Here is a 22550-nt window from a genome sequence, read left to right as displayed (position 1 = left end):
GTCTTGTTAAATTGCTTAGGGCCTTGCTAAGTTGCTGAGGCTGGCTTTGAATTTGTAATCCTCCTGCTTCAGCCTCCTGAGTCACTGGGATTATAGGTGAGTGCCACCACATCAGCACAGATGTTTTATTTTATTTTGTTTTGAGACAAGGTTTTGCTATATTTCCTAGGCTGGTCTTGAACTTGTGAGCCTCCTGCCTCAACCTCCTGAGTGGCTGGGATTATAGGTGTGCACCATAGTGCACAGGTGCATTTTTTTTTTTTTTTTGCTTGTTTTTTTTTGACAGGTTCTCACTATTTTCCCCAGGCTGGCCTCTGACTCAAGCAATCCTCCTGTGTGAGCCTCCTGAGTAGCTGGAACTGCAAGCATGTACCACCATGCTCAGCTTCTAAATTAAGGATATCAAAATGGGTATAAATCCTAATTGCAATCACAAGTGTTCTTTTTTTAAATTTATTTTTTAGTTTTTGGTGGGCACAACATCTTTATTTTATTTTTATGTGGTGCTGAGGATCGAACCTAGCGCCCCACACATGCCAGGCGAGCGCATTACCGCTTGAGCCATATCCCCAGCCCCACAAGTGTTCTATAGAAGGTAGGAAGAAGCAGATTTTACTGACAGAAAATAAAGCAATGTGACCATCAAGGCAGATTATGGTTATGTGGCCACAAGCCAAGGAATGCTAGCAGCTACCAGAAACTGCAAGAGGCAAAAAACAGATTGTCCCCTAGGACCTCCAGAGAGAGTACATCTCTGGTGACACCTTAATTGTAGTCCTAGTTAAATTGATTTGGAACTTTCCCAGAACTGTAAAAGAATAAACTTCTCTTGTTTAAAGCCACCAAGTTTGTGGTAATTAGCTATAGCAGAACCATTGGAAAGTATTTGGGTACAACTAAAGCCATCGAAGGGATGTGAGGTCAATGGAGGGTGGTTTGGAGTTTAGTTGGGAGGCTGTGGGAAGGTAAATTGTGAATGTTTACAGGTAGCATTGGGGGCCATGGGAGGGCAGTTTAGGGTGTGGTTGGGAATTCTTGGAGGGTGATTTAAGTGTTATGGTTGGGAAAAACTGGAAGATAAAGTTCTATAGGTATAGTTCCATGTATTTTTTTTTTTTTTTTGGTGCCAGGGATTAAACCTAGAGTGCTTAACCACTCTGCCACATCCCTAGTTATTTTCATTTACTTCCTTATTTATTTATTTATTTAGTTTTGGTACCAAGGATTGAAACCAGGGGCGCTTTACTACTGAGCTACATCCCCAGCCCTTTTTAGTTTTCATTTGGGGACAGGGTCTTGCTGAGTTGCTTAGGGCCTCTCTAAGTTGCTGAGGTTGGCCCCAAACTTGTGATCCTCCTGACTCAGCCTCCTGATCCTCTGGGATTACAGATGTTCACCACTGCACCTGGGCCCAAACTACTGTTTAATGACTTTCATACCCAACCTTATCTTAAATCATGTGGAACTGCTGGGTGTGATAGTGCAGGCCTGTAATCCCAATGATTTAAGAGGCTGAGGCAGGAGGATCGCAAGATTGAAGTCAGCCTCAGCAATTTAGTGAGATCCTGTTTCAAAATAAAAAAATAAAAAGAGCTGAAGAATGTGGCTCAGTGGCAAAGCATCCCTGGATTCAATCCCTGGTACAAAACAAGTGGTTTTGGGGTACAGTTCTGGGACCAAGGAAATGTAGTTAGGAGAAACAGAGTTGGGGGCTGTTGGAAGGCAAATTTTGGCAGTGAGACTTGTAATTATTGGACAGTAGTTTGGGGTTAGGGTTGGGTATCATTGAAAAGATACTTTTGGGATACACTTGGCAGTTTGTGTGTGTGTGTGGGGTTACTGGGGATTCAATCCATGGATGCTACCACTGAGCTACATCCCTATCCATTATTTTTGGCGGTGTAGGGATTGAATTCAGGGCCTTGTGCATGCAAGGCAAACACTACCAACTGAGCTATATCCCAGCCCCTCAATTTTTCATTTTTCATTTTGAGATAGACTCATTAAGGTTGCCAAGGCTGGCCTTGAACTTGTGATCCTGCTGCCTCAGTTTCACAAGTAGCTAGAATTACAGGCATGTGCCACCACACCCAGTGAGGTTTTTTTTTCCCCTAAGAGCAAGGGTCTCACTATGTTGTCCAAACTAGCCCCTGAGTCCCTGTGTTCAAGCTATCCTCCTATCTCAGCCTTCTGAATAGCTGGGACTACAGGTGTGTGATACTACTCTGCTTTCTCAGGAGTTGATATAGGGCAGTTTGAGGGTATAGTAGAAGCTGTTAAAAGGGTTTTGGGGTATAAAAATAAGGCCGTGAAAGGGTAGTTTAGTGATGATTGAGGATCAGTGGAGTGGTTTAGGGATGATGTGGGGTATTGTCTGGGTGCTTATGTGTGTGTGTGTGTGTGTGTGTGTGTGTGTGTGTGTGGTGCTGGGGATTGAACCCAGGGCCTTAGTGCATGTGAGGCAAGTACTCTTCCAACTGAGCTATATCCCCAGCCCTTGGGAGGAGCCTATTTTGAAGTCTGGATTTCAGGAGCTATTGTAAATTGTAGTTAGGGAGCTATTTTTTTTTAAATTTTTTTTTAAGGAGAGAGAGAGAGAGAGAGAGAGAGAGAGAGAGAGAGAGAGAGAGAGAATTTATTTTTAATATTTATTTTTTAGTTCTCGGCAGACACAACATCTTTTGTTTGTATGTGGTGCTGAGGATCGAACCTGGGCCGCACGCATGCCAGGCGAGCGCGCTACCGCTTGAGCCATATCCCCAGCCCTAGTTAGGGAGCTATTAGTGGGTGATTTGGGGAACAGTTGAAAGATGATTGGATAAGCCAGGTGTGGTGGTGCATGCTTGTAATCCCAGTGACTTGGGAAGTTGAGGAAGGAGGATCACAAGTTTGAGGCCAGCCGGGGGCAAATTAGTGAGACCCTGTCTCAAGGAAACAAAATAAAACAAAAAAGTGTTGGGGATGTAGCTCAGAGGTAAAGCACCCCTGGGTTCAATCCTAAGTACCTCAAATAAAAATACAAAGAAGATAAAATGTCATTGGATATTCAACTATTCAGAAATAAAATGAGCAAACTCCTGATACATGATGCATGTTATGACATAGATAAACCTCAAAAAACTTATGCTGGCCATGCACAGTGGCACATACCTGTAATCCTACCTACTCTGTAGGCTGAGGTAGAAGGATTACAAGTTTAAGGTCAGTTGCAGCAAATTAGTGGAAACCCTGGCTAAAATTAAAATACAAATGGTTCTGGATGTAGCTTAGGGGTAGAACACTTGCCTAGCATGCACAAAGCCTTGGGATCAATTCCCACTAGTGCCAAAACAAAGTTATGCTAAGTGAAAGATGCCAAGTCCAAAAAAATCCTCATGTTGCATTCATATGAAATGTCCAGCACAGGCAAATCTATAGAGACAGAAAGTAGATTAGTAGTTGCCTAGATCATGGGAATGTTAATGGGGATACATCGTATTCACACAAAGAATCTTATTGAGATAATATAGATGCTATAAAACTGGGTTATGGTGATTGGTGCATATCTTGGTAAACTTTCTAAAATCATTGAGAACTTTTAAAAGTGAATGACATTTATGGATTGTTAATTATATCTCAATTAAATGTTTTTAAGAATGATCATTGGGCTAGGCGTGGTAGTGCACGCCTGTAATCCCAGAGGGTCAGGAGGCTGAGACAGGAGGATCGCGAGTTCAAAGCCAGCCACAGCAATTTGGTGAAGCTCTAAGCAACTCAGTGAAACATTGTCTCTAAATAAAATACCAAAGAGGGCTGGGGATGTGGTTCAGTGGTTGAGTGCCCCTGAGTTTAATCCCTGGTACCCCTACCCCCTAAAAAAGAATGATCATTGAAAAATGCTTTGTAATTTGGTTCCCTAATGTAGTATTTGGTGTGCAAATGGAGTCATTGGAGGGTTTGAGGGACATGTTTTGGGTCACTGGAGTATGATTTGGGGGATCCCTAAAGCAAGATGGTTGTTGGTTATTGGGAGGACTAGTTGAGGACTGTTGAAGAGTGGTTTGGTGATGCAGTCTGAGTCACTGGACTGTGGTTTAAAAGTGCAGAAGTGCAGCTAGAAAACCACACAAAGTGTATTTGGGAGTATTTGGGATATTGGTAGGGGCTATTGGAAGGTAATTTTGTGGAAAAAGGAAGGGAGGTCAATTGAATGTATTTTGTTGGGGAGTGTGTATGGAGCTTGGTTTGGAGGTAGAACATGATATGTTTGGAATTGATTTGAAGTGCAGGTGAGGCCCATGTCAAGTGTAATTGGCAATGTTTGGGGTGGTGATGGGGGCTCTTGGAAAGCACTTTGGGGATTGATAGAGTATGGTGGAGAGCACATGGACAGCAATCTGGGGTCAAATGAGGGTGTTTTGGATACATACTAGAAGGTGATTCAGAAGTAATGTTTGGGGCTGGGAATGTAGCTCAGTGGTAGTTTGCATTCCAGAGGCCCTGGGTTCCATTCACAGCACTGCAAAAAAAATGCTGTTTGGAAGCTAGTAGTTTTGGGGCTGATTGCAGTTAGTTTGGGGGGAACAACTTGCAGGTACTGGAGGGTAGTTTATTGGTACAGTTTGAGTATCCACGGAAAGGTGGATTGGAGGTACTGCTTGAGATCAACAGAAGTAGCTTGCAGATACAATTTAGAGAACTGTGGAAGGTGGTTTGAAAGTTGAAATTAAGAGGTAAATAGAGTGATTGGGGAATTGGGTCCCTTGGGAGGGATCTATGAGTAATTTTTTGATGCAATTTTGATATCCATGGAGAGTAATTTAGAGTTATACCTTGGAGTCAACATAGTGTGCTTTGGATACAGCTCAAAGGTCCTTAGAGTGGTTTATTGGTGCAGTTTGGGTGTTCATGAAAGGTGGAATGGAGAGACTGCTTGGGATTAATATTACTTTGGGGATATAATTTGGTGGATGATGAAGGGTGGTTTGGGGTGAATTTGGGGAAAGGCACAGAAGGTCGATGGGGAGTTTAGAGGTGTATTGATGGCTTACAGAAAGCAGTTTGGGGTACTGCTTGGGGATCTGTGAAAGGAGACTGACTAGTGGTGAGGGGCGCCAGTCTGCTTACTGAAGGGGCGTGGCCTGGGCAGGGGCGGGCACTGCTGCCCTAGAGAAAACGTGTGCGCACGCGCTCCCAGTTTGTTCGCTCCTGGCGCTCCCAGGGCAGGAAAATCGAAGACCCGAGCTGGCGCCTGCGCACTTCGTCTCCGCCGCTGCTGTGGTCTCGCGCCCCACTCCCCAGTTTCCCCCAGGCTCGCGCTCAGCAGCGGAGGTGGCGGTGCTGCCGGGAGCGGATGCACCGAGTTAAAGGTGGGGGTTGGGGGTCCACAGCCTGCAGAGGGGCCAGCACACCTTTCCCATCCTCGGGGCGCCCCCCATCTTGCCCCCACGGCTAACGGTCGCGGGGCCGAATGCGGCCCACCAGAAGGGCGCGGAAGGGGTGTAGGCGCGTGTCCAGGGACTAGCAGGGCTCAGCGAGGGAGGGGCGCGCCCACTATCCCTGCTGGCCTACACCGACCCCGCCTACACCGCGGTGCAAGGACCATAGGTGAGTAACAACCCCCTCTAGGGGAAGAAGGGAGGGGACAGGGTGGGGTGATGGCCTGGAAACGCAGACAAGAATGTACCTGCGTGTACACTCACGACCTCTGACCTTATGATATCACCCCTGACCCCTGTCTGACCTCTTTTTTCAACCCCGGACCCCTGCCAACCTTGGTCTTAGGACCTTCAGTTAGATCCCTGACCTAATCATATTCTGGCCTGCTGTGATCCTTAACCTTTGCTTTGTCCCCCCCTTAATCCAGTATCACCCCCAAACCCTTGCAGATTTTTCCTCAGGATCCTTGGTCTGACCCTAGGTCCTTGTCTGACCATGTCCTGTATCTCATCTTGCCCTGTCTTGATGCCCAGCTGACCCTAGTTTATGTCTGGTTGCTTGGATCTGTGTGTTCCCAAAACGCTTATCAGGTGTCTGAAACTCTAACATTGTGATCTGTCTTCCTAACCCCAATCTGATCCAGTTCTATCCTGATTCCTGGCCCCTTATTTCTGTACTTTCTTCCCACCCCACCCTGTACTATCCCTCTGGTCTGTTTCCCACCTCCTGATCTCCCTCTTGGCCCACCACTTTTAAACATCCCCCTATGTCTCCTACCTGTCCCTGTCCCCAACCCTTTCCTGTTTTACCCTCTTTTTTTTTTTTTTTTTGGTCCCATCTCTACCTCTTTCCTATCCTCATTCTGTCCTGGTCTTTTCCTGTTCCTGATCTCCCTCATGAACCTGCCCTTTTTTCCCTTTTTTCCCTCCCTTGACAGGCTTAACCCATCCAAGTCATGTCTTCTTGGATGCTGTTCTTCACTGACTTTCATCCTGCCTTGCTGTTTTGTCTTCTTGTACTTTTTCTCTTGTCCTGAACCTCACTCCATCCTCTGGCCAATGTCCTGGCTCATTCCCTGTCCTGCCTCTTTTTTAAAGCAGTACTGGGAATTGAACCCAGTGGTGCTCTACCACTGAACTACATCCTCCAGCCCTTAATTTTTTTATATCTTTATTTTGTTTATTTAGTTTTTGTGGTGCTGGGGATCGAACCCAGTGCCTCACACTTGCTAGGCAAGTGCTCTACCACTGAGCCACCACCCTAGCCCTCCAGCCCTTAATTTTGAAACAGGATCTTACTAAGTTGCCCAGGCTGTCCTTGAACTTGTGATCCTCCTGTCTCTGTCTACTGAGTTGCTGGGCCATTGTGCCTGGCCCCGTTCTGCTTAGTGATCTCTATCCTGTATCTCCTGTACTCCTTCCTTTCCTGTTCTTTTATCCTATTCCCAATCTAACACTACTTTTCTACCCCTTACCATGCCCTTCCATCCTATTCAGGTCTTCCTCCTTTCTAACATCCACTTCCCCTCCCTTCTGAGTCCAGTACATTATACCCTGTCCCTGAACTTGAAGGTTCCATTGTTCCCAGGGTTTTTAAAGTATACTCCAAATGCTGAAGAACAAGCAGTACTGTGAGCTCTGTGTGGTTGATGGGATTTTTGTATGTGATCTCTCCCTCCCTCATCTCCTCTCCAGTGATCTCCAATAGAGCTTGCATTTCTCTTCCTGCAGGAGGGCATGGAAATCTTCCTATGTCCCCTGCCCTCCCTAAGTGTGAAAAACACCCTAAATTATTCAGTGACTCTCTGGGAGTCAAGAGGTGCAGGTCAGGTTTCCAGCCTTACTATGTCCAGGGCTGTCACTAGTTGGGGGGAGGCAGGGAGATTGAGAACATATGTGGGGTAGGGGCTTAGAGTATGTATGAATCTTCTAGGTCACATTACCCCCCTTTCCTGATTTTTTTGGAGGGGGTACCAGAGATTGAACTCAGGGGTACCCAACCTCTGAGCCACATCCTCAGCCCTCTTTTGTATTTTATTTAGAGACAGGGTCTTACTGAGTTGTTTAGTGCCTCGCTTTTGCTGAGGCTGGCTTTGAACTCGTGATCATCTTGTCTCAGCCTCCTGAGCTACTGGGATTACAGGCATGTGCTACTACACCTGGCCCCTTCCCTGTTCTTGATCCTGGGTGTGTAATCCCTGCTTTTCTGGCTGGAGAAAAGTCTATTGTAGGTCAGAGGCTTGGTGGGGGTAGGTTGGAGGTTGGGGTTTATACACTTCTCTCCTGGTGGTAAACAATAAAAGTTTGGGTGCTAAGTCCATCCCACCTCTGTGGGACCTGTGTGTGTGTGTGTGTGTGTGTGTGTGTGCACGCTTTGGGGGTAGGGGGAATGCAGGCTGTCACTGGATGTTAGAATCAGGCCCATCTAAGTGGGTGTGGTTGCACACACCTGTAATCCCAACTATTCAGGAGGCTGAGGCAGGAGAATCACTTGAGCCAAGGAGTTTGTAGCCAGCTGGGCAACACAGCATGATAGTCTCAAAAAAAGTATTTTTAGTTGTTCCAAAGGAAATGAAATATTTAGGTCTATACTTAAAAAATATTTACAGAATCTGTTTGCTTGAAAATTATGAAGTGGTAAGACAATAAGCTAAGGAAGGCTTTAAAAGAGTCAATAGATTGGATCCCTCAACATAGAAAAGCTATCAATTTACAGGTTTAATAATTTTTTTTTTGATACCAGGGATTGAACTCAGGGGCACTCGAACACTGAGCCACATCCCCAGCCCTATTTTTGTAATTATAATTTAGAGACAGGGTCTCACTGAGTTGCTTAGCACCTTGTGGTTGCTGAAGCTTGTTTTGAACTCGCAATCCTCCTGTCTCAGCCTCCCGAGATGCTGGGATTATAGGCGTGCACCACTGCACCCAGTTTACAGGTTTAATAAATTTTTGTTAAAGTCCTAAAAAAAACAAAACAGAAAAAGAATCAGGCCATCCAGTAGTAACAATTACAACAATAACGTGAGATTCCTTTGCTATGTGAATATTCTTGATTTTAAGGATGCATAGGGTGAATAGTGAGATGGTAATGTGTTATTCACTTATTCCTGCATTTCTTATAGAGTAGTGAATTTGAATGATGAATATCAGACCCATCTTATTTATTCAAGACATTTCTCCAAATCTGTCAATAACAATTAGTTGTTCTTCACTGTCCCAATCTATTTAGTGTCTGAGTTCTGAGTCAGGAAGATTTCTTGGAGTTCAGACAGTGAAACCTAACTGAAGGTACTTTGTGGTCCCATCTTACATAGTGAGAAGTGAAAGTTCAGATAATCAGGGATAATGACTCCGACTCAAAAGTTATTCAGGAAGGGCATGGTGGCGCACGCCTGTAGTCCCAATAGCTTAGGAGGCTGAGGCAAGAGGATCACAAGTTCAGAGCCAGCCTCAACAATTTAGTGAGGTCCTCTGCAACTTAGCAAGAGCCTATCTCAAAATAAAATATATAAAAAGGGCTAGGGATGTGGCTCAGTGGTTAAGTGCCCCTTAAGTGGGTTCAATCCCCAGTATCAAAAAAAAAAAAAAAATCCAGGGGCTGAGGATATGGGTTTGTGGTAGAGTGTTTGCCTAGCATGCACAAGACACTGGGTTCTGTCCCCAGCACAGTTTAAAAAATTTCAGTTCCTATATTTGATAGTGAGAGTTCCAACAATTTATCTGAATGTATTTGGTTTCTGCATTTTTACTTTGGTACCTGGGATTGAACCTAGGGATGTTCTACCATTGAATTATACCCCCAGCTCTTTTTTTTTAAATTTTGAAACAGGGTCTTGCTAAGTTGCCCAGAGTGGCCTTGAATTCCTCAGCCTGGAATTATAGGTGTGCCCCATGGCGTCCTTGTTTCCTGAATTTTTAATTTTTAATGTTGAGTTGAGGGAGAGGTTGGAGATTAGGGAAAACAGCTCTGTTTCAAAAAATGTCTGGTTTGGCAAGTAGGGAGGGTTTGGAGGCTGAGGGATACTAGCTCTCTTTGAAATGCATCTGAATATATTTATATCCTGATTTTGGATAGTGAGAGTTCAGACAGCTTATCAGAGAGAAAATAGGTCTGTTTCAAATTTATCCAGTGAGGTTGAGAGACACCGGCTGCATCTCAAAAAACAAAACAAAACAACAACAACAAAAAAACCCTACAACCCAGTCCAGATATATCTGTTTGATTCCTGAGTTCTTTGGGGAGGAATACTTGTGATTATGACAGCCATCATAACTGAGCACTTATGGTAGTCTATTAACTGATTTAATGCTCACAACAGCTCTGTGTGCACTACATACTGTTCTCATCATCCCCATTTAACAAATGAGAACATTGAGGCACAGAGACATTAAGTGAGTTGTCTAAGCCGGCATACAACAGTAAATGACAGAGCTGGGTCAAATCCCACATCTACAACTTATTAGCTGTGTAGTATCCATGGGAGACTCAGGACCCACTGGAGTAGGGCTGAGAGTTTGGGCCATCTTCCAGGCTGTTAAAAATCATCAGAGCGGGGCTGGGGTTGTGGCTCATGGTAGAGTGCTTGCCTAGCATGTATGAGGCACTGGGTTGGATTCTCAGCACCACACATAAGTAAATGAATAAAATAAAGGTCCATTGATATCTAAAAAAATTTTTTTTTAAATCATCAGAGCAATGATATGTGTGGGTGACTCTGCCCTACTTGTCTAAATGGCCAAGGAGGTCCAGCTACCTACTCCTCTCCACTTCCCTGCACCCCAATCCATCAATGGATGAGTTTATTATTGTTATTACCAGTCATTAATGATGTGGTGAGTTTCCTTGCACTTTGAAATACCTTCCAGAGTTCCTTTGGCCTTTATTATCTTTATACTCACCTTTTACCCATTTTATAGATGAGGGAACCTAAGCCTTGAGATTCAATCTGCATTGCCAGCCTCAGTCTCTTGTCCCTGTTGGCTCTGATTTTATATCCATCTCACTTCCTACCGTCCTAACGTTCTTGGTGGCCCGCAAGAGGTGGCAGAGGCCATGGCCAAGAAAACACTCCCCACTAACACCCAGCTAGTTGCCCACCTTTCTGTTGTCCGCCTCCACCAGCTCTGGGCAGAGAAGGAGGGAAGAAGGGGGAGGTAATGAAAGGGGCCTTTGTGTGCCACACCAGAAATCTCACACCCAGGAAGAAAGGTGGGCAGGGATGGCAGGAGGCCTTAATAGCATGTGACAAAGGGAACTCTCTTGCTTGGCACACCTGCCAAAATAGGGAGAGAGCATTCCTCACACTCTGCTCTTTCATGTTGTAGCAGGGCTGCTGCAGGGACCTGGGTTAGGTTTGGGCCTTGAGGTCACAGAGCAGACGGTCCCATATGGAGCACAGGATGTGTGGTGTGCGCTGGGACAGGCCCAGAGCCCATGTGGTGTTGTCCTTACATTGTAGGGACTTGGAACCCTCAATTTCCTTGTCTGGCATGAAGCCTGACTCCTGTCCAGAAATGGCAAGGGGAAGAAATGAAGGAGACCCAGCAAGGATGTGAAGAAGCCTGAACCTCCTTCCTACTCCTCCTCCTTCAGGAGCAACCTCTGCCTGCCTTCAGACCCAAGATTCTGATTCTACCTGCTTTTTTTGGTGGGGGAGGTGAATACTAGGGATTTAATCCAGGGGTGATTTACCACTGAGCTATATCCCTGGCCATTTTTTGTTAAATATTTTTAAAATATATTTTTAGTAGTAGATGAACACAATACCTTTATTTTATTTATTTATTCTTATGTGGTGCTGAGGATCCAACCCAGTGCCTCACATGTGCTAGGTAAGCACACTACCACTGAGCCACAACTCCAGCCCCGCCCCAGCCCTTTTTTCTTTTTTTATTTTGAGACAAGGTCTCACTAAGTTTCTGAGGCTGGCCTTGAATTTATGATTCTCCTGTCTGAGCCTCCTGCACTGCTGGGATTACAGGCAAAGGTCCCCTCCCCCACTCCACCTGCTCTTGTGGGTAGTGATCTGTATCAAGCCTCTTCACTTCTCTGAGCTTCAGCTTCCACATAAGTACAATGGCTCTGAGAAGGTAGGCCTATTACATTCTTCCATGTTTGTAGGACATAAATTATTGTGGTTGGTTTACTAGGATTACTTCTTCTGGACCTGTGGAAGGCTGTAGGGTCTTGAGATCTGGCCTCTTAGAAAGGTTGACTTCCTCTGTCCCCAACTTGGAAATTTACCCCAATGAATTACTCCAAGGACTTCTCCCACTCCACCTTGCCCTAGGAGGAAGGGCAGGGGCCTTGGGAATGTGATACATACTCCTAAGAGACACAAATTTGGTGTAACACCTGAGCCTCCAATCTGTTTTACAGTTCCCCAGTCCTCTGGTCCCCCAACCCCAAGGCGCTACCGTCAGCAGGCAGGCTCTAGTCCTCTGGAAATCTGGGCAGCATGAGAGGCAGTGTGTATTCCAAGACTCTTAGCTCTTCTTTCCCAGGTCTCTACTTAAGTATCTGAGGTGAGGGGGGGTATTCCAAATTCTCTACTTGGCCATGCAGGGCACTGTGAAGGGACTAGGCCCTGAGGCTGCCCTCCAGGGATAGCCCTAGCCCTAATGATAGACAGGCAAGGGTTAAAAGGTGTGGGCCGGCCCAGTTCCTGGCCAGGTAGGCTGGGCCATTACCTAGTGGGAGGCAGCCAAGGCATCCGCCACTGTTGCTCACTGCCACTGCCAGCCGAACCAGGGCCCGATTGAGACAACTATTTTTTTTCTGAGGTACCCGAAGCTACCCCACAGCAATCTCTGACATTGGTGAGCACCTGGGAGTAGTGGGCCCAGGGGTGGGGGGGATGAGAGCATTAGGAACCGGGGTATGGTGTACTAAAGTTCCCTTCAGAAGAGAGCCAGGTCTGTGGGAGAGGTACACCAACAATGTGGGGTGGGGCTGGGGGGGTGTTCAGCACAGAAGGAGGGCCTGAGAATCACAAAATGTCCTACTTCCTTTCCTGGGACAAAGTAATTTGGGGCCGGAAATGGACGAAATGGACAGGGGAAGGATGGGGGAGAAGACACATGAGTTCCCCTTCTCCACTCCCCTTACTTCCTCTCTTCCTTTCCTCCCTGCCAGAGTAGCTTCTGTCCTTCTGCAACCCAAGGCCAATGCTTCTGAGAAGCCAGACTGAGCTGTTTGAAAAACCATTGTCTAGACACCTGCCTGCCCACTCCCTGTTTGTTCACCTAGAGTGGAGAAAGCTGGCACAGGGGAACTCAGGGGGCAATTCAGACTTTGAGAATGTTCCAGGGGTGTCAGTGTGTGGAAATGGGGGGTCTTGGTGACAGTGTTGGGGTGCCACCCCGGTGAGGTGTCTTGGTTGTAAACAGTCATTACAGCCAGGAATTTCTCGGCTGTGGTGTCAGAAGGGCAGACCTGAAAAACCTGCTGGGCCCGCCTCTGGGTGTGGGGGGTGCCTTCTGCAGCTCTCTTGCTGCAGCCCATCCCTGTGACAGGATGTCAGGACAGGGTCATGGGGTCATCAGTGGAGGTCCCAGGAGCCCGTGTGGGGACACGCTGGGGGGGAGATTGCTCAAATCCCTTTTCTACCATCTCTGGATAGGGACTTGGCAGCCCTAGGTTTCCAGGCAAGAGTGCAGAGGACATGTGAGTGGAGGCAAAGATTTTGGAGCCAGGTGTGGGGCGTTGACCCTGTGTCTAGCCTGCCCAGTGACCCCATGACTCATACCCTAGCTATGTCCCTGAGGTCAGGTTGACAGGGTAGAGTCAGGGTTCCTGTGTGGACCCTGTGTTGATTTCTAAGATGCTCTGAGCTCTCAGAGAAGGGAGGATTGAGGTAGCCCCATGTGAAATGTGGGGCCACTCATAGTGAATGGGGTAAATGGGCCTATGTGGGGAGGAGTTGTGTTCCTTTGGTTGTGTTCCTTTTGAGATGGAAGAAGGTTCAGGGGAGCCTGGGAAAATTTCCCAAATCCAAATGGGACTTGGGTAAAGTAGGAACTCTAGGAGCCAAGGGGCAAAGAGAAGTTGAATTGGGACATCAAGGAAACCCTGCCATGCTGGGAAGGGTCATACCTTAGATGGGTAGCCATGTGAGGGCCTCTGCAAAGTACATGCTGTGTCTGGATTTTTCCCCCTTTTTGGTACTGGGGATTGAACCCAGGGGAGCTTAACCACTGAGCCACATCCCCAGACCTTTTAATTTTTTTAAAATTTTGAGACAGGGTCTCACTAAGTTGCTGAGGCTGGCTTTGAACTTGTTATCCTCCTGCCTCAGCCTCCCGAGCTGTTGGCATTATAGGTGTGTGCCACCTGTACCCAGCTTTCATTTTTATTTTGAGACCAGGGTCACACTATGTTGCTTAGGATCTCTCTAAGTTGCTGAGGCTGGCCTCAAACTTGTGTTCCTCCTGTCTCAGCCTCCTGAGTTGCTTGGATTATAGGCATGTTCCACCCCACCTGGCTGTGCCTGGATTTATAAAACGACTCTAGAGATTGACCTCATACCTGATGTTGAGGACAGGGCACAGCTGCTTTAAGACAGTGATACAGACCCTATGGGGCTGATAGGAGGACAACAGAGAATCCAGGAGCAACTTATAGGCAGCTTGGCCATACCCCACAATATAGAGATGGGTAAGGGGCTTGTACCCCTGCCTCTTTGGTTGCCTGGGTCTTCCCTTGGCTACCAGATCCACAAGCTGTGGATTTCAGGGTAGGTGGAGATGGGAACTCTGTGGCCCCATGAGGCCCTCCCAGTCACCTGTCATGAAGGTTAGGCCAGGTGGTGGGAGGTGATGTCACCCTGCTGCCCAGCTGGGACCAAGCAGGGTGTGGGAGGGAGAGAGCAAAGTCTAGAGGAGAGGATGAGGGAGGGCTGGTAGCTGGCCAAGGCAGACTTCATGGTCCATCAGGGTTTCTGGGCACAGAGAAAATAGGTGGCTTGTTATGTGGTTATGGACTTCACTTCTCACAAATCTCTGCAAGGTGACCTCCATATGCTAGTCTCAGACTAACCTGTGGTGGAGAGAGGGGATGGAGGGACCTTGGGCTAGGTGAATATTCCTTGTTACACAAGGGCTACAGGATGGAATTAGGACAGGTATGGACCCACAAATCTGGACTTGAACCCTAGCTTGGCTCCCTCAGCTTTCATTCACTCATTTACTCAGTCAGCCAACAGACATTCATGAGGCACTTGCTGTACAAACCGCAGTGGTTAGGGTGCTAGAGATACTGATTTAATAGTATCTCCTGATTCAACATGCCTCATGGAGGTACAGGGGAGGCACAGTCTCTTGTTGGACAGCAATTGTTAAGTGATATTTAAGCCCCAGAATTATAAATGAGAAATGGGGCCGGGTGGGTAGGAAGTTTAAAACAGCACTCCAGATGGCCATAGCCTGGGCAAAGGCCCCTATGTGGCTTGCTGGACCAGGCAGTTTATGATGAAGTTGGTGGGGTTAGAACAGCCTTAGTGGTGGAGAGTGTAGGGCCAGGGAGATGGGCCTGGGGTATGTCCTTGACTGTGGGCAAGTTATTCACCTCTCTACCTTCCTCTCCTCACCTCTAACATGGGGTAATAATAATCAGAGAACTCCTATCCCCAGCTAGTTGTGAAGATTCAATGTGACATAGTAGGCAACTCTTCCAGGCAGCCAGTGCTTTATAAGTGCCAACTAGTGTGATATTTGATTGAATCTTTACCATCATTTCTCTCTCTCTAGGCAAGACTCCCGGCTGTGGCCCATGGGCCTCTGAGGAGGCGTAAGTCTGCCCAGCTTCCCACTTGCTGTGTTCCCACTCAATGGGAAGGGAACCAAGGTACCAGGGCAGTGTGGGTCCAGTCATTGACACAGAATCAAAGGCCAGGCCAGGCAGGTGGGTGGGGCCCAGGGCACTTTGTATTCCCATCTGGAGTGTGGGAAGCTGAGTTGGGCTGGGTACTGGAGTATCATGGGATGTGCTTTCTTAATGGCTCCTGTGTGTCACTGCTAGGCCTTGTCCACCATCAGCCACGGCCTCCTGACAACACCAGGATGGAAGTCAAAGGTCAGCTGATCAGCTCTCCTACCTTCAATGCCTCAGGTTGGTGGCTGGTTTCCCCCTCTTGCAGCCTCTTCCCCTGCTCTCCATCACCACCTGTCTGTTTGGGAAAGGTTGGTACCTGGCCCCACAACTGCTTCAGGATTGCCCAGTTGTCCCATTGATCTTTGTTTTTTCTGTCCAGCTGCCCTTTTTGGAGAGGCTGCCCCCCAGGTGAAGTCAGAGCGTCTGAGGGGACTGCTTGACCGGCAGCGGGCCCTGCAAGAGGCCCTGAGCCTGAAACTTCAAGAACTCCGAAAAGTGTGTCTCCAGGAGGCGGTAAGAGTTTGGCCTGAGGGGTGTCAAGTGGGAGGGGGTGAGGGGCTGGGACCCCTAGATAGACAGACTGTGGTGGAAATTGCTAAACCACTAATCTGGACTGTAGGTCACCCTCTGTCTTCTCAAAGCTCAACTGAGATTTCTTAGAATCAGTGAAATATGGTGATACAGGCCTACAGTTTCTTGTCTACCCTTTAAACCCTCCAGATCCTCAACAAACAAACAAAAATAAACAAACTGGAGCTCAGCAGTAGAGTGCTTGCCTACTAGCATGTGCCAGGTGCTGGGTTTGATCCTCAGCACCACATAAAAATAAATAAATAAAATAAAGGTATTATGCCCATCTATAATTAAAGAGAGAGAGAGAGAGAGAGGGGAGAGAGAAATTTTTAAAAAGGCTGTGTCCAAAATTTGGTAGCAAGGCCTACTCTGAATCTGTCATGGGGTGATTTCTAGGTTTGATTTATCCTTCTTATTGTGAATGCCCTCATAGCTTGCTAGAAACCTTGAAGGGAGTGTTTTTAATATGCAATATATAGAATGTGTTGCCTTTGTAAAAACTAAAAGCTTCTGGACTATAAAGCAGGCTACCCAGCCTCCCACGCACATACCTCAGGGATTTGGACTATTGAGGGGATGAGAGTCTACACTGCCCACCACCTTGGTGGAGATCTTGGGAGAAGGAAGAAAAACAATGTGTGGGATGCTGAGAAGGGCCAGGCTTCTTGGAGGACTTCTGTACCTTCTGGGATCATCACTGCTTTACTCCATCTCCCTAACTAACCTTTGGTAGTCTCTCTCCCTCCCCGGCCCCTCCAGGAGCTGACTGGCCAGCTGCCCCCTGAGTGCCCACTGGAACCTGGCGAACGGCCCCAGTTGGTGCGCCGTCGGCCCCCTGCAGCCCGTGCCTACCCTCCACTGCATCCTAATCCAGCACATCACTCCTTGTGCCCTGTTGAGGTGAGCAGATGGGTGTGGAAAGTAAGATGGTGAGGGGAAGTAACAGCGCCAGGCTTGGGATGGGGAGGAGGTTGTGGCCAGGGGAGGGAGAGGCTAAGATAAGAAGGGAAAAATCTTCAGGAGTTGGATTCTTGGAACAATGCTAGTCCTTACGTCTTTCAGGACAGGTTAGCCACTTTCAAAAGACAACAGGCCCTACCCCTCATCAATATGGACCCCTCTGCCAGAGAATGCTTAAGCTTCACCCCTAGGCAAATTGGTCTGCCCACAGGAAGAGCAAACTGCACTTCCAGTATAGATGGGCTCCTCCACTCTCTGGCCCCTGTGCCTGGCAATTTCTAACATTTGGTTCTCTCCTACCCATCTTGGGTCCCGTAGGAGCTGGAACGGGAAGTGTCGGTGCAGCAGCAGATTGCAGCCGCTGCCCGACGCTTGGCCCTAGCCCCTGAGCTGAGTGGTGAACAGCGGCGACGCAGGCGCCAGGTACAGGCGGATGCACTGAGGAGGCTGCATGAGTTGGAGGAGCAGCTGGGGGATGTCCGGGCCCGCCTTGGCCTCCCAGTTCTCCCTCCCCAGCCACTGCCGCTGTCTGCAGGGGCACTTATCACCACCCAGGGAGTCTGCCTGGGCACACGCCTAGCTCAGCTCAGCCAAGGTGAGCCAGGCCTCAGCACCCTACCAGTGAGAATGGGAAAATGGGCCAGGAAGGGACTCTTTTAAGTAATGGAAGTGGTAGGGGTGGCATGGATGAGCAGCCAGTGAAGCCCAGAATTTAAGGGAGCCACTGAATGAGAAGAATTATAGAAACTGACTCACAGGTAAGGGCAGGCCCTAGGGGACTGAGCACTAGACACCAGGAAAGTGAAGACCCAGCCTGTGGTGGTCATGCATTCGGATAAAGGTGGATTCTTGGGAGAGGGAACAGGGTGAGATGGTATACTCCAGAAGGTGAGCTAAGCAGAAGAGCCCATTCAGTGGTGTAAGGGGTTGGTACCCAGGTCTTGGAGTGATAGGCCTGGTTCTCCCCCTTCTCACCTGTAGAAGATGTAGTTCTGCACTCGGAGAGCAGCTCCCTGTCAGAGTCTGGGGCCAGCCATGATAATGGTGAGGACTCCTATTCCCCAAACCTGCCCACAATTCCCTTTTCTGTCTCCTCAGCCCATCCTGTTGCTCAGACCCTTACTTGTTTAGCTCCTCCTTAGCCATGCCCCATCTGGTTGTACCACCCCCCATTTTAGCTTCATCATATCCCTCACCCCCTCAGCCCAAGGATCTACTTTTCAGCCTCTTCCTTACCCATTTTACCCCACCTCTCCCCTTATTTCTTTAGCTTGCTTAATCATGTCCTAGCTCTTGCCCTTTCCTTACTTCTCTAGTCCCTCCCTGTTGCTTCGCCCCAATCCATACTGCCTCTTCTGACCTTCTCTAATTGAATTATACCCCATTCTCTCCTTCCATCCAGAGGAACCCCGTGGCTGCTTCTCTCTGGCAGAGCGCCCCTCGCCACCAAAGGCTTGGGACCAGCTGCGAGCAGTATCTGGGGGGAGCCCTGAGCGACGAACCCCATGGAAACCACCTCCTTCAGATCTTTATGGGGATCTGAAGAGCCGGAGGAACTCTGTGGCCAGCCCCACCAGGTGAGGATGAACCTCTTCCCCTGCCTTCCCCAGGAGCCAGGAATGGAATCCTGAGCCTGGGCTGGCAAGAGGGCCTGCTGGTGGGTACAGTCTCTAACCTGGGCCCCGACCTGGGCCTGCCCGTCTCTGTCTAGCCCCACACGCTCGCTGCCCAGGAGTGCCTCCAGTTTTGAGGGGCGAAGTGTGCCTGCCACCCCTGTCCTCACCCGGGGCACTGGCCCCCAGCTCTGCAAGTAAGGGGACTCTGAGGGAGGGTCTGAGGATCAGAGAAGGGAACTGTTAGTTTTAACTGGAAGTGTTAAGAAATTATCAAAATGTGGGGGCATGGGCAACTGGGTTTAAAAGGTGAATAGGAGTTGTCTTGGAGAACAGGGTGGGAATTGGGGGCAGAGGCACAAATGCTTGAGTATGTTTCTTTTTCCTGTATCTTCTTATCTCTGAATCCTTGTGTCCTTATTTGTGAAACAGGCACAGTGACATCTGCCTTTGAGAGACACAGGCATAATAATTTCTGGGCAACATGTCCTGGGTGCCTATACTGTCTGCTAGTAATCAGTGTTTTGTGTGATATCAACTCATTTAATCATCACAAGTTCCCTCTGAGAGCTGTGGTCTTGTCATTCCTGTTTTACAGATGAGGCACAGAGGGTTAGTTAATGAGCTGGTTAGTAAACTGAAATCCTGGTGTTTGAACCCAGGCAATCTTGACTCTGGAGTCTGTGCTTTTAATCACTATACTATATACTCTTTGTTTTGTCTGGTTTGGTTTGGTTTGGTACTGGGGATAGAATCCAAGGATACTACCACTGAACTACATCCCCAGACCTTACTTTTCATTTTGAGACAGGGTCTTACTAAGTTGCTGAGGCTGGCTTTGAACTTGTGATCCTCCTGCCTCAGCCTCCCAAGCCACTGGGATTACAAGCATGTGCCGCCACGCCTGGTTTATTCTATTGTTTCTTAAACAGTAGGTACTTATTAAGTACCTACTTTCCCAGGTTGCAAACAAAACCAAATCCCTCTGTATTTGAGGCCTGTGTTCTGTGCATGGTGGCTGTTGGGATGATTGTTTTGGGCAGTTCATAAACATGGTGGCGCAGAGTTTAGGCAGGTCTTAAATTCCAGGCCTAAGGACTAGGACTTGGTCCTGAAAGTAGTGAGGGTTAGGATTAGGGTTAGGGGATAAGGAAGAACGCTCTGTTTGACTGCTCCTCTGCTAATATTTTCTCCCCAGCCCTATACATATTTGCATCTCCCTTAGTGTTAACTGCCCTTTCTGTCTATACATTTCCAACCCCAGGGGCCCCCAGTCTGGGACCAAATTTCAGCTGTCCTTCCTAACACCTTCATGCATCCAATTTCTGGTCCTGGGCCCATTTTAGAGATATGCAAGTGGAGGCTCAGAAAGAGATGGTGTGGGGAGGGCATTCAAACCACTTGCCTGATATTTTTTGACCGTACTCCCATTACCCTCACCTCTGCACCCCAGGCCCGAAGGCCTCCATTCTCGACAGTGGTCCGGCAGCCAAGACTCCCAGATGGGCTTCCCCCGGGCGGACCCTGCCTCAGATCGCGCCTCCCTCTTCGCAGCTCGCACTCGCCGCAGCAACAGCTCTGAGGCCCTGCTGGTGGACCGGGCTGCTGCTGGGGGAGCTGGCTCTCCGCCTGCCCCTCTGGCTCCCCCTGCCACTGGCCCACCAGTCTGCAAGAGCAGTGAGGTGCTGTATGAGCGCCCCCAACCAACCCCTGCCTTCTCCTCTCGCACAGCAGGGCCCCCAGACCCTCCCCGGGCCGCCAGGCCTAGCTCAGCTGCCCCTGCTTCCCGTGGAGCCCCCCGGCTCCCACCTGTGTGTGGGGACTTCCTCTTGGACTATTCCTTGGACCGAGGCCTGCCCCGCAGTGGCGGCGGGGCAGGCTGGGGGGAGCTGCTGCCTGCAGCTGAGGTCCCAGGACCACTCTCCCGCCGGGATGGGCTCCTCGCCATGCTCCCTGGCCCACCACCCATGTATGCAGCTGATGGCAGCAGCCCCCTCCTCCGCAGCAAGGACCCCCACACCCGTGCCACCCGTACCAAGCCCTGTGGCCTGCCCCTGGAAGCTGCTGAGGGTCCAGAGGTGCATTCAAACCCTCTGCTATGGATGCCCCCACCCACCCGGATCCCCCCGACGGGTGAGCGCAGTGGCCACAAGAACCTTGCTCTGGAGGGGCTGCGGGACTGGTACATCCGGAACTCGGGACTGGCCATGGGGCCCCAGCGCCGGCCTATGCTCCCTCACGTGGGCCCACCACACCCACCCTTCCTTCATGCCCGCTGCTATGAGGTGGGCCAGGCGCTGTATGGGGGCCCCAGCCAGGCTCCGCTCCCGCACTCGAGGAGTTTCACGGCACCCCCTGTTTCCAGCAGGTATGGGGGGTGCTTTTACTGATGGGTAGGGGTCTCTTGAGGTAATTGGTGAAGATATCCAGGCCAGGGATCAGCTAGTCATGATAGCTAATGACTGGGACCACAAGGAAACTAGCTGCAGTGTTGACACAGGTCATTTCCAGGTGTGACCTGCACTAGGCCTTGAGGTCCTGGTAGAGGGGGATCCTGGGCACTGGTAGCAGTTCCTTACCAAGTCCTAGAAGGAGTTTAATGTTTTAACCAGTGCATGTTGGCTGGAAATGAGCCTTGAAGCCAGGGTGCTGGGAGGAAGGGACGTCATGTGCCCTCACCTTTCTCTTCCTCTTTTCTCCATGCCCCATGCTGGGGAGCATAAAGGTGCTTTTCTGTGCCTGCCTCCACCTCTTTAACGAGACTCTTTTCCTCTTTCTTTCTGTGTCTTGTCTGTCTTTTCCTCTCTCTTCTCTGTCTTCCCCACCCTGTCCTCCGGATTCCTGCTGTCCCCTTCTAAAGATACTACGCGGACTTCCTGTACCCCCCGGAGCTGAACGCTCGTTTAAGTGACCTGACGCTAGAGGGGGACCAGTCTTCCAGTTCTGACCCCCAGACCCCAGGGACACTGGTCTGACCCCTTCTGATATGCCCCTTGTTGGTCTGGGCATGGCTCTAGTCCTGGGAGCACAGAGCCGACCTCGCTGAGCCCTGGGATGTGGTTGCTCTCACTCCTGGGCGGGGCGCCAACCTGATCTTCCAAGGCCCCTGGCTCCCCATGGGCCCGGGAAGGTGTCTAATACCCTGCTTCTCTCACACTGTGCTGGGGACTGGGGGACCTCAGCCAGCTTCAAGGAGAGTGAATGATGTAATGGGGATTCCAATCCCCTTCCTCCATTTCTGTTTACAGTTGTGATTTAGTATTCACTGTCTTTGCCCAATACTAGGCATTTTATAAAAGGGAAACTGTGAGCTCGTCCTGGTTGGGTTCATTCCTGTTCCCCTGCCCAACCTGTTCTGTTCAGGTCCGCTGCCCCCTCCATAATGGACCATATAGGGTCTTAGGACCCTTTTGGGGGGTAGTCAGGAGACTCTGTTGTGAACAGAACTCCCTGCCACTCCCCAAACCAGGGCAGTTTGGATTTCTGCCCACATTTGGAAGGATTAAATTCTGGGTGGGGTGCCCTATCCCTCTCTGTGCTGATCATTCCCAATCAGGAGGCCCTGTAGGAGGCTAACAAGGGGCAGAGCCATTCAGTATATTGCATCCTGGGATGCTGTGGTGGTTGAACCTGGCATCTGGTAGATGCCAGTACAATCCTCAGGTGACGTCTGGCCATGGGCCACAGGCCACGTCACATCCTCCTTGGCTTTCCTTCAATTCAACACTTTTTAAACAAATCCATACAATCTGTGTTTTCTATGATACCTGTCTGTGACTTTCTGGAGCTGGGGGTTCCCCTACCCCCTTTACCTAGTGTTAAAATTTTTCTTTTTGTACCAGTGGATCTGGGCCCAAGACACTACCCACACTGGAAGGGGATTTCTATAATAAATGTGTAAACTGAACCTCGTGTTGCTTCTCTAGTCTGCTTTGCCTTGGGGCCCACACCTCTCATTAATACATTTTTACAGGAAGAAAAATACCGGATAGCCTGCAACAGTGTCATCTGTTTTGGCTTGCTTTGTGATGTGGGACAACTTTGCCTGTCTGCTCTAAGATTCCTAGACCACCTCAAACAGGAAATTTTTTTTAGGTACTGGGGATTGAACCC

At 49.0% G+C, this 22550-nt stretch overlaps 1 protein-coding gene across 2 annotated transcripts; it reads left to right on the top strand.

The window, feature by feature from the left end:
* The first annotated feature begins 5210 nt into the window (after positions 1 to 5210).
* On the top strand, positions 5211 to 22344 carry Ccdc120 (coiled-coil domain containing 120). Of its 2 annotated transcripts, XM_071606388.1 has the most exons (11): positions 12208 to 12239; positions 15168 to 15321; positions 15439 to 15528; positions 15671 to 15804; positions 16624 to 16764; positions 17143 to 17419; positions 17806 to 17868; positions 18227 to 18401; positions 18536 to 18634; positions 19891 to 20805; positions 21298 to 22344. In XM_071606388.1, the coding sequence occupies exons 3-11, from the start codon at positions 15480 to 15482 to the stop codon at positions 21410 to 21412; spliced, it is 1968 nt and encodes a 655-aa protein (XP_071462489.1). In that variant the 5' UTR covers positions 12208 to 12239; positions 15168 to 15321; positions 15439 to 15479; the 3' UTR covers positions 21413 to 22344. The 2 variants fall into 2 exon arrangements, with proteins under 2 accessions (XP_027808115.1, XP_071462489.1); XM_027952314.2 differs by lacking the exon at positions 12208 to 12239 and adding an exon at positions 5211 to 5586 and having other exon boundaries at positions 15168 to 15264; positions 19891 to 21400.
* Positions 22345 to 22550: the final 206 nt, after the last annotated feature.

Source organism: Marmota flaviventris, chromosome X, assembly GCF_047511675.1.
Source record: "Marmota flaviventris isolate mMarFla1 chromosome X, mMarFla1.hap1, whole genome shotgun sequence".
Classification (NCBI taxonomy): Eukaryota; Metazoa; Chordata; class Mammalia; order Rodentia; family Sciuridae; genus Marmota; species Marmota flaviventris.
The sequence above is the reverse complement of the archived record's forward strand: the minus strand, read 5'-3'. Positions and strand labels throughout refer to the sequence as shown.

Bases quoted from the DNA above. Each gene is read 5' to 3' on its own strand.
- Ccdc120 (XM_071606388.1), top strand. From the start codon at position 15,480: ATGGAAGTCAAAGGTCAGCTGATCAGCTCTCCTACCTTCAATGCCTCA. The intron at 16,765-17,142 runs GTGAGCAGATGG...TGGGTCCCGTAG, and splicing joins ACTCCTTGTGCCCTGTTGAG to GAGCTGGAACGGGAAGTGTC. The intron at 18,402-18,535 runs GTGAGGATGAAC...GTCTCTGTCTAG, and splicing joins TCTGTGGCCAGCCCCACCAG to CCCCACACGCTCGCTGCCCA.